The sequence below is a fragment of the Cydia amplana genome, chromosome 24 (genome assembly GCF_948474715.1).
Source record: "Cydia amplana chromosome 24, ilCydAmpl1.1, whole genome shotgun sequence".
NCBI lineage: Eukaryota > Metazoa > Arthropoda > Insecta > Lepidoptera > Tortricidae > Cydia > Cydia amplana.
Window position 1 is genome coordinate 4774895 of NC_086092.1, and position 11756 is coordinate 4786650.

At 37.2% G+C, this 11756-nt stretch overlaps 1 protein-coding gene across 1 annotated transcript in view; it reads right to left on the bottom strand.

Annotated features, from left to right (window-relative positions):
- The window catches only part of LOC134659008 (zinc finger protein Xfin), a 52105-nt gene extending 40713 nt beyond the window's left edge, over positions 1–11392 (bottom strand). Inside the window, exons 1-12 of the mRNA XM_063514615.1 lie at positions 11283–11392; positions 9780–9895; positions 7234–8610; positions 7008–7117; positions 6360–6458; positions 6182–6262; positions 5652–5704; positions 4929–5060; positions 3041–3099; positions 1841–1952; positions 1420–1479; positions 553–662 (exon numbers count right to left, since the gene is read on the bottom strand). Coding sequence (XP_063370685.1) covers positions 553–662; positions 1420–1479; positions 1841–1952; positions 3041–3099; positions 4929–5060; positions 5652–5704; positions 6182–6262; positions 6360–6458; positions 7008–7117; positions 7234–8610; positions 9780–9892 — 2306 coding nt within the window. The 5' untranslated portion in view covers positions 9893–9895; positions 11283–11392. The remainder of the gene's footprint in view (positions 1–552; positions 663–1419; positions 1480–1840; positions 1953–3040; positions 3100–4928; positions 5061–5651; positions 5705–6181; positions 6263–6359; positions 6459–7007; positions 7118–7233; positions 8611–9779; positions 9896–11282) is intronic.
- Positions 11393–11756: the final 364 nt, after the last annotated feature.

Below are 11756 nucleotides of genomic sequence, written 5' to 3' on the forward strand. Positions count from 1 at the left end.
GTATCCCCACCCTTGCATACTTGAACCCCATCGAGCACTTGTGGGATTATCTAAAAAGGAAGGTTCGAGCCCGGGATCCCGCTCCTGACACGATTTTGGCCCTGAAAGAGGCTTTGGTCGAGGAATGGGAAGCTTGTCCGCAGGATACCATCAGGAAGCTGATAAGATCCATGAAGAACCGGATTGCATGCGTCAAGAAGGCCCGCGGCGGAAATACAAAATATTAAACAGGAAAAATTAAATGGTTTTCTCTCTACGAAATTGCTTTTATTCCCATTTTCAGGACGTTAATTGAACGTGATTTTACCCCATTTTGCTAAAATCGCTCAGATTTCAGTATCTGAAATAATACTTCAGGAATTTTGTGATTTTTAAAAAGGTAAATTTAGCAGCTTTTTAATGGTACTATTACTTTAAGAATACGCGAATTAGTTTCGGAGATATTTCGTTTTTAAATCCAACACAGATTTGAGTCGATTTTTTTGCTCCTAAGTATGTAGTGACTATGACTAATAAAATATGTAGTGATGCAAAACAATACTCTTAACTTACATATGGAACTTCAATCGTACTTTGGACGTGTAGGACTCATTGCAGTTATGGCACGTCATGATCTGAGGGTCTGATGTCGGTTCAGTGGCTTTCTTCTTATTACGAGGCCTCTGAAATGACGCACATTATTGCTGAGAATAAATACGCATTCAGAGTACAATCAGCAGCAGAAGTTACAACACAGGGCGGACACGCCATACATCAAAAATTATTTGCGATTATATGTGTGCTGTGCACGGCACGTCTGTATTACACGCGTCATTGTGTATGTGTGGGTAAGTCGCTTTACTGAGGGCACGCCAGAAGTCCGTCAGATTCATGTCGCGGGGCGAGGTTACGCGAGTCGGGGCGGGGCGGTGCGTGGCCGTACTGTATGATAATACTATTACTTATTCTGTGGTTGCAAAGCGGACCAGGTGTTCAAAATGATCTTGACGCGACTTTTTTGTTAATAGAATAAGAGTACAGTTCACGAACGAAGTCCGAGGAAGTGACTGACAATCTATCTGTCAGTGACAGATGGATTATCTGTCTGATGTCTGTCTGATCTGAGTGATGACTAGGGACCAAAATACAGTTAACCAAAGTATTCACTGTACTTACAGTTTGAAACTTTACAACTTGCAAAAGTTAAAAACAGTTTACAATTTGTAAAAGTTACATTGTTTGTCTTCTGTTATTATTATAGTTATAGTACTTATAGCATAAGATACCTAGTTATAGTTGTAGTGCTTAATTATTTTTTAATGTTAATAGCCTGCCTACACTATCGCATTGGGAAACTGTAACGATAGCTGTAAGATTTATTAAATAATTAATATTAATAATAATAAATAAAAAAATTAAAGCTATTTATTTGATACTAACGGGAACCAGTAAATCGTTTTCACCAGAGTCCGTGCCTTGTCTCGGTCTACCTAGTGGCCTCTGAAAAAAGGACATTTTTGATATTTGGGGACATATTTACACTGCACAAAGGCAGGGACACACTTATCCCACGTACGCAACGTATGCAATGCATTATGACAATCTGAACCCTGAAAGTTGTATGCTTAGAAACATACTTGTCAAGCGTTGCGTTGCGTATGACAGGTATGTTTCTAAGCATACAAATTTTAGGGTGCAGATGTCATAATGCATTGCATACGTTGCGTACGTGGGATAAGTGTGTCCCGAGCTTAAATCTCACTATTTCATTGCATTCAAAAATATATTGAGGGTAGGTACAACTTTACTACTATCCATCTACCCACATTTAATTTTGGTCGGACTCCAAACTGCAACGTACCTTTACAGGGTCCTTCTGGGAGGACAAAGTGACATGTTCGTCCTTGCCCAAGCACTTCCGTTTCCGGGCTCGCCTTTTGCATTTATGTGTGGACATATCCACCGTGATTTGACTGCAAAATAAAATTTACTTAAAAAAAATATAAATTATAAGTAGCTACTTTCGTACTTAAAATAAAAAAGCGTAGATAAGCATATCGTCAGGTGACAAGCAAACCTCACTAATCACAAAAAAATATTTAAACAAAAAACAACCTTCTTTTAGTACTTAAGTGTGTCTGACGATATACTTCGTTTATTTACCTACTCTATTACACTATAAACGTAATACCTATATGTATGTCTACAGCTTATAGGATGATTCCTAACTAAAATCAACTACTTACCTACTTCTTACGAAATATCAAATCCAAACCACAGATGACAATAAACATTACAAAAATAATTCTAACAAAATATTTCTAAAACTTTGTCGTTGCCACATCGGTGCAGCCGCTGCACAGTTACCTTAAACGGATTTTACAGTACATATGGTGCTAATTTACCGCCCAAGTGCGGTAATTAGCACTTTACGTGCCTTTGTCGAAAATTGTAAGGGTCATGTGTACTGTAAAACATGGCACGATACACGTGCGAATAGCTAATTCGCAACTGGTGTCGATTTAGAACACTCCCTTCGGTCGTGTTTTAATTTATCGCCACTCATTGCGAATTTTCCTACTTTTCGCACTTGTATATCGTAATGTAGTAGGTATTATTAACCTTTTGGCCGCCAATGACTGATATATCAGCACCGCAAGACGGATTAATCGGTCACATACCACAGAGCAACATAGACCTACGTGCACATGCATAAAGTTCAATTTCAGTTTTGACACCTCGGTGACGTGGCGTGACTTTTGTGTTTGACACGGCGTCGAAAAGGTTAATAAATACAAATTAGATAATGCTGAAGAAATACAGGCGACGATTCGCTTTATAGAGTCAGACCGAGATAAGTCTGCAGCGATTTTGATAGCCCACGCAGTGCAATTGTCATTTTAAACGACAAACTTCTATGAATTTATGACGTGTAAATAACACTTGCACTGCGTGCATGGGCTATCAAAATCGCTGCAGACTTTTCTTGGTCTAACTCTAGGTATGAATGAGCTAGGTACAGCAGATATAGCTTGTGAATGTAGGTATCTACACATTCTACCTGCATTTGGCACATTTTTGTGGTTTCTTGAACACTGCGTCTTCGGTTTTTTCATCACCCTATAATCCAGAGGGGCAATTTAAAAATATGTATATTTAGTTAGTATATTTATAGAAATATACTGACTATTCAATTCAATTATTTATTTAATTCGAACTATAATCATAAGTAGGGATTAGTTGCCAAGCGAGCCCCAGGATCCCATGAGCCGTGGCAAAATGCCGGGACAACGCGAGGAAGATGATGAATCATAAATTGGAGGCGTGGAACTTATACCTATCCTGTAAATGGCCCTTAACAGTCAGCAAAACGATTAGCTTAGCGCCCCTGCATGCAAGTAGCAGATGTCTGAAGTCGCATTAAACACTAATATTGTGTACACAAGCCCTAAGTTTAACGCCAAGAGCACCTAAAGGTGTCGCTACTATACCTATAGTAGTAGTATATACCTATAGTGTCCCAAGGACCACTATAGGTGTTACTCTAATGGCGGACGCTGTCAAAGGAACCTTCACACTTACAAGTAGGGTTCACATTAGCTCGCTTGCGCCCGGGATCTTGGCGTTTATTTGCATTTATGACATAAACTATGTACTAAGCGTTTAAAGTGTTAAGCAAAGTCACAGATTAAATAATAGTACTAGGTACAGAAGATTCACTCTCTAACAAAACCGTATATTACGACAGATATGACCGCTAGGTGGCGCAAGCGAGTAGGCGTCCGTTCCGAAGCGGTGCGCGGCAATTACTATGGCTAGACACCGAAATTGGTGTTGGCCGCATGTACTAATAGCGACGCGACGAAATCGCGGAGTGAGCCACGCCTGACAAAGCTAGTGAACTCTAATATTCTTTTTCTACTCCAGCACTTAAATGTGTCAATTAAATGACTGACAGTGATATCTAAAGCAATGTCATTTGAATGCTTTGTCTATAGGCTCATAATATGGCTTATGAGTATAATACAACTGCTTTATTTTTTTTAAAGATACAAGTTTCGATCATCTTGATTGAAAGAGGTATGTTTTCATTTACAATAATAACTCTTTTTTTTTTTAAATAATAACTCTTTTTTTTTAAATAATAACTCAATTTTTTTTAAATAATAACTCTTTTTTTTAATAATAACTCTTTTTTTTAATAATAACTTTTTTTTTTTTTTTGCTGCAGCTGTCATAGAAAAAGTAATGTATGCAACAGCTCATAATTGGTTCTTAAAATTCTCGGGTCTTTTTTTACAAAACTCGACTACGTCTCGTTTTGTAACTTCGACCCTTGAATTTTAAGAACCCTTATTATATCACTGTTGCATAAACTACTATTTTCTACTCCAGCACTTAAATGAGCACATCTTATGAGTATAATACAACTGCTTTATTTTTTTTAAAGATACAAGTTCCGATCATCTTGATTGAAAGAGGTATGTTTTCATTTACAATAATAACTCTTTTTTTTTAATAATCTCTTTTTTTTTAATTTTTTTTTTTTTTGCTGCAGCTGTCATAGAAAAAGTAATGTATGCAACAGCTCATAATTGGTTCTTAAAATTCTCGGGTCTTTTTTTACAAAACTCGACTACGTCTCGTTTTGTAACTTCGACCCTTGAATTTTAAGAACCCTTATTATATCACTGTTGCATAAACTACTATTTGTTTATGCCGATTGACGTATATCTCATGACTGGCCTTAGGGGCCAGTACAGCGGTGTGACACCGCTACAACGCGACAGGTTGATGAGTTTGCATCACGCGCGCGATTGGTCGCAACTAGGTGCGTTAGATTGCACGATTAGCTCGAATTCGTGAGTGACACCGCTGAACTAGTACCATTTTTAGTGCCCGTAAGGCCCGTCCTGAGATATACGTCAATGTTTATGTCAGAAACTTACATGTAGAAGCGAGTGGAGCTGGTCGGCCGGCGTGTCTTCAGTATGCACGATCCATATTGCCTCTTCGTCGCTTGTATCTAACGCTTCTTGCTTGATTTCTAACTTAATTTCCATTTTGCGTTCCTGATTATCCTAAATTTAATAGACACTGTGAAATAACTGTTAGCACAGGTAGCTATTTTACACCAGACCCGCTCGTAGAGGCAGAGGTTCGCTTTATTCTTCAAAAACCGATGAGAAAGTTGCATTTCATCCACATGAGTGGCAAAGTAATTGTATGCAAATATTGAGTTGTTTTCTCATGACGGCTGAAGGAAACAACTTTTCAGTGATGATTTTTAATGATGATTCATACATATTTGATAGCGTGCATTAAAATTTATATCTGGGAGACTGAGCTTGGCTCGGAAATCGATTTTTCGCCCCCGAAAACCCCCATATAGCAAATTTCATCGAAATCGTTAGAACCGTTCCCGAGATCCCCGAAATATATATACAGTCAGCAGCAGAAACAGCTAAGGTGTTCAAAATTACCTTGACGCGCTCTTATTATCTTAACAATAAAGTCGCGTCAAGATCATTTTGAACACCTCGCCCGCTTAGTAACTATTGCTGCTGACTGTACATATAAATAAATAAATACCTATACAAGAATTGCTCGTTTAAAGTTATAAATATTTAACTGAATGAACGAAAGTAAGTTAAATAATTTATTTAACATACATTTTCAGGTTCCACTGATTTTGCAGGATCTTCCTCTGACTTTGCTGCTTCATCTAAAAGAAAATATCATTAAATACAATTTTATTCAATCGCAACTGTTCTGACAAATAATATTTACACGTTACGAGTCAAAAACGCTTTTCCCTAAGTGTTATTTGATGACAGTTTTGAATGATTCACGGTTAGTTTCACTAGACTTATATCGACCGGGATATGAACCGTGATTACCTTTTGTATTGTTTTCGAGCTCCCGATATTTCGACGCAGTCACATGCATCTTGTTCACGGGTAACTGAAGATAGTGGGTGGGTGGGTACTTAGTAACTGCGTCGAAATATCGGGAGTTCGAAAACAGTACAAAAGGTAATCACTAATCACGGTTCATATCCCGGTCGATATAAGTCTAGTGTTATGTGATGGATCTGTATTTGTATATAACCTTCATGCTTTCAAGTACCTAAGGTTCATATAGATTTGCTTGTGCCTATGATAGAAGGGTCAAAATGACCAAAAGCCGTATAGTGTCAAACCTTTATCACCCTCGTTATTTTTCTTAGAGTTACTCCTAGTTCTTTTAGCCACTGGCGACTGCTCAGACGGTGTCTGCGATTCTAAAATAAAGTAATACAGTGCTGTGAATCTATAATATTAATTCAGATTGTAAATCTATAAAATAAATAATTACTAAAATAATGTGTAAATTATTACCATCCTTTGCATCGTCGTTATTGCTTTCTGCTGGAGGTTTCTTAGGTTTATCGTGGGCTGCTTTAAGATGGCCTTTGAGCCATTTGAAATTGGCGTATCCTAAAATAAAATGTACCTATAAGTTGCAGACATCCACTACGAAACAAGTAAAAATAATCTGATCATTGAGAAATAGCAGAAGAAAAGATTAAATATAGAACCCTGTGGGACTCCCGAACTAATCATCATTATCTTTGACCGGGATCGGGTGTCACCCACAGTTGATCTTAGGTCGATAAATTATTATTGTTTGATAAATTTAAATATTTCCTCTAAAATCATGACCTCTAATGCCGAAGGTGTTGAGTTTTTTAAATAAAATCCTATGATCTACTGCATCACAAGCTGCACTTACATCCAAAAAGATTCAGAATAATGTATTTATTTATTTTTTATTTTATTTATTCGGGAAACATACAGCACATAATAACACAATAAGGTAAAAGATATAGTTAGAACATAAGTCAAAACAGTTTCCACTTATACTTATGTTGGTATCTTACCGTAAAAATGTAATCAACTCTGCGAACTACTTTTGCGTGATATGATAACGATGATGATGATTTGTTGACTGGTGGAGAAGACCTATTATTTTATCTGGTATCTTACCGTAAAAACACAAAGGGCACGGGTACACCTCACCATCTTCCGTCACGTGTTTGTGAACGTCACCATGCTCCATCAACTCGGCGAACTCTGCAAAGACGCGCTCGCAAAACCTTAAACCAAAAAGCCCAGATTGGTGGAAAGGCAACAGGTGAAAATAATTCCAACAATTCCTCGATACTTATACCGAGAGACGGTGGACATCAGTCCATATAGTAAAACAACTAACCTGCATTTTAGTTCACTAGTATCATTATTGTCACTCTGATACATCCCTAAAAACTCCTTTACTTCCTCATCTGCTTCCTCTAAATTGTCTATGACATCGTCTATTTCCGGTCCCTCAATTATTTCGACATCACTAGAGCTGCCATCTTTAAAAATATATGATTCTGAATTTGATTCTTTCGCATCATCTTTAGATATGATTTCTCCATTCGAATCGATTTCAACTTTGACAAAATCAGTTTGTTTGACTTGATTTCCTTTTAAGATTTCTGTTTCTATCTTGTCTATTATAGCTGTTGCTTCACCAATGTTTACGAAACTGCTTTTTATATTTTTAAAGTCTATGGAATTTGTTTTCTGAAATATATATTGCTGGTTGTTCCTAATTACCAAATATTCGTCTGGATTTAGATTCTTGCTGGGGCTTTTTAATCTAGATGGTTTAAAATTATTGTCTAAGCATTGTTCACAGATAATTTTCAATTGGGTGGATAATTTCTTTTGCGGAGATGATCTGTGTAGTTTCTGATCTTCATTGTCAAATAAATAAAGCTTATCCATATTGTTATTGACAAACTTCTCACAGATGAAACAGTTTTGACTCTCATTTTGACCTATTAAAGTACCATCAACATCTATGTACGGCATTGTTTTAGCATTCGCAGTCTTATTAATAGGGCGTGAAGGGTCAGTTTTGCGTCTCCTCTTATCACTGAAGCTTTGGCTCTCATAAGGTACTACCGGAGTATCTTTAAACATATTTAAAACTTCATCTCGTGTTATGAAATCAGTTTTATTATAAATGTTGTCTTCATATTTATTATAGTTGTCTCTGATAAGACTTCTCGGAGACTTATTTCTAGTTGTAACTGGATTAAGCGGCGTAAAAGTTTTATCAATACTAGATTCTACGAATTTGTGGAATTGAGCTGCAAATCCTGAAGCATTATTGTTAACCAGTTTAAAAGGTATGCTGTTTATGAAAGGTTTCTTTGGACTTGAAGTACTGAGCAATTTAGACACAGGGCTAGCGACTATATTGATAATTTTCGTGCTAATTTCTTTTGATGGTTCAACATCATCTATATAATCATCAACATATTTGACAAATGGTATTTTTTCTGCTACAAAATCAAAAGGTGGATCCTCATTGTCGAAATGTATCTGTGAAGCTTTGATTTGTGTTCCATCACCTAGGACATATTCTAAGGCATCTGTAGCATCATTTGGTTCTAGCATTTGATCAAATGTTTGTGGCATAGGGTACTCTAGGAGGCCGTTTTCAGAATTTAGCAGGAATTGGTAAATGTTGTCCGTTAAGGCCACTGGCTTGTTTCTGGTTAATGAATTTAGGTCTACTTCGTAACCGAGTAGTTCACTGTAATTAAAATTAATCTTGGTTTAATTAAAATTAATCTTGGTATAATCAAAATTAATCTTGGTTTAATTAAAATGTGATAAATGATGATAAGGACTGACAGTGGAATGCATAGATTTTCGGGGCTTCTTTAAGACGGAACTAGGAGTAAAATGAGGATAAGTGACAGTACTAGGCGACCGGGCTTCGCAAGAGTTACACAAAACCTAAACAAATTATACACCTAAACCTTCCTCATGAATCACACTATTGATGGATGAAAACCGCATGAAGTCTGTTCAGTAGTTTTTGAATTTATCTCGAACATACAGACATACAGACAGACGCGGCGGGGACTTTGTTTTATAAGGTGTAGTGTGTGTCAAACACAAAAGCTGTCACTCGGACACCACGTCACCGAAGTGTCTAAACTGAAATTGAACTTTATGCATGTGCACGTAGGTCTAGGGTTACCAGATGACAGGAATTTTCCTGACATGTCAGGAATTTTGGCCTTTTGTCAGGAATGGGGACGGAACACGAAAATGTCAGGAATTTTTTGAATTGATAGACTTTATTATAAAGTACCTTTTTATTTAGGTACTTAAATTAATCAAAAACATTGTAAAAAAATAATAAATGAGATCCACTCAACTTATCAATAACTTCTTAATTATTAATTAACAAATCTTTAATCAAGCACACATATAGGTACATCACGCGCGCGGCTCGGCTCAATCGGATGGCCATCGCTAACGACTAGACCCCCCCCCCCCCCGTCGTCGTCGTGAAAAATATGAATGTCAGGAAAAATATTCGGAAATCAGGAATATTGTCAGGAAATTCTAAATTTGTATCTGGTAACCGTACTACGTAGGTCTATGTTGCTCTGTGGTATGGGACCGATTAATCAGTCTTTGTCGTTGGACCTGCGGTGCTGATATATCAGTCATTGGCGTCCAAAAGGTTAACACAATAAAATGGCGACTCACGTTACTTCTTTTCTGCAACGCAATGACCGTAAAGGTTTTTTTTTATGATATAGGAGGCAAACGAGCAGACGGATCACCTGATGGTAAGCGATTACCACCGCCCATGGACACCCGCAATACCAGAGGCGTTGTAAGTGCGTTGCCGGCCTTTAAGATGGGAGTACGCTCTGTTTCTCTGTACGCTCGGTTTATACTAACTTGGCCTTTATCAGGAAGGAGTGGAAGTCATCATTAGGCTCAATGTTGAGCGAGACCTCCTCACCGGCGGCATTCTCTAAGCAGAGCATCAGCGGAGGCTGTTCCTCCGTCATGGTCTGCCAATTACAAAGTACTACATTAAACACAAGTTTTATTTTTGCATGATTTACTTTTAATGAAAGTCTATTAGGTAAACTGAATCTGTACTGTTTACTGCTTCAACTGAAATTTGTTATAAGTACAGTCGCTATTGGATATACAGTGGAGCGGCCAAACTGCTCACAACTATCTGAACTGTAAATACCTGTATTGTCACGCACTAGAGTCCGTGTTCAGATATTTATGAGCATCACAGCCAAGGTTGTCATAAATATCTGAACATCATCATCATCATCATCATCCTGTCCGGGCCGTTTTCGGCCACGGCGATTGGGTATGTCCTAGCTATTGAGAGTAACGATCGTGAGCTCTCAGGTGGAATATCTGAACACGCCTCTATAGTCATGAGGCATTGTAGTGCGTGTTCAGATATTATTAAGCACGTCAGCCGCTCCTATATATCTGGGGACTGTACAACAATGGTAGGATGTTATAGGTAACTTTCATGACAATGCAATAATTATTACCTAACATGGAGCTGATCTGATAAATTGATAATGCAATCAGGTGGTGACTAAGTGTAAGGCCTGAGTGGACTCTCGGAGCGGAGCGTTCGGCGGGGCGTGCAGCGGGGCGTGCAGCGGGGCGTGCAGCGGGGCGTGCAGCGTGGCGTCGGGCTCACAAGTGATTTGACCAGCGTGCACTAAGGCCGCTCCTATACGTTTGCATTTGTTTAACATGCACGCCGCACGCCCAGCCCCGCTGCACGCCCAACAAGAGCGTCCACTCAGGCCTTACACTAAGGATCTCTGCAAAGAAAATGCAAACCAGAGTTTGGGTTCCTTAGAAGTATCATGGTGATTACGCAAAGGCAAATTTCTACTCATCCTATGAAACAAAATATAAGTGTTTAAGTGTAAGTATACTATCCCTTTCACTAAAGTTATGAGTGCTAGAGTTTAGTGATGTGAAATTTGTATTAATAAATACAATTTTATAATAATACATACTTAATTATTTATAAAGTATGTCAATACAAAAGTGGTTAATGATTAATAATAACAAATATTATTGATGTGGATTTATCAATCTTGTAAGTATAATATTTTGTAATACAAAGGTAAATCATAAGAGGAAATATACATCGTAAGTTTCGCAAGTGCATATGAACTTGCAAAGTAGATATATAATTTTATCTTAAACCTTGTGAATTATATTTCCAGCCAAGCAAATTCCACATCATATACAACAAGGAAATGTAAATAAAAATGACTGGCAGGTAAAATACCAAATAAAATTAAACTGCCAGTGTCAACAGAAAGTTCAGCGCAAAATTTCGCTATTTCTTTATCGTAGTGTACACAACAAATATCAGATTTGTACAGAAATAGCTGAAAAACTCACCAGTTATTTAATTCAACGCAAAAAATCAACAGTTTTCACCAACAACTGGCACATTTTTGTCGAAAAACAATTGAAAGTTGAGTAATTTGAAAGAACAATTTCAAATCAAAACATAAACATTCCATCCTACCATAAACAATCTGACTGTTGAAATGTCAATGATTTCATTGGGTTCCGTACAATAAATTGCTACTACAATTTATTTCTAATTAATTAACCAATATTAGGTAGACATTTAACTCAATATAAATCATATGAATTTATGTGGATTTAAGTATATATACGATGATTTTAAAAATAGTTAGACCTAAAGTCTATTTTTTTATTCCGTAGACTGAAATGACAGTTAATAGTATGAACATGAAATGTCATTTCATACTATTAACTGTCATTTCAGTCTACCGAATAAAAAAATAGACTTTAGCTACGTTGGCAGCGATTATGATACTTTTGTTATTTTAAACGTCGCGCGTC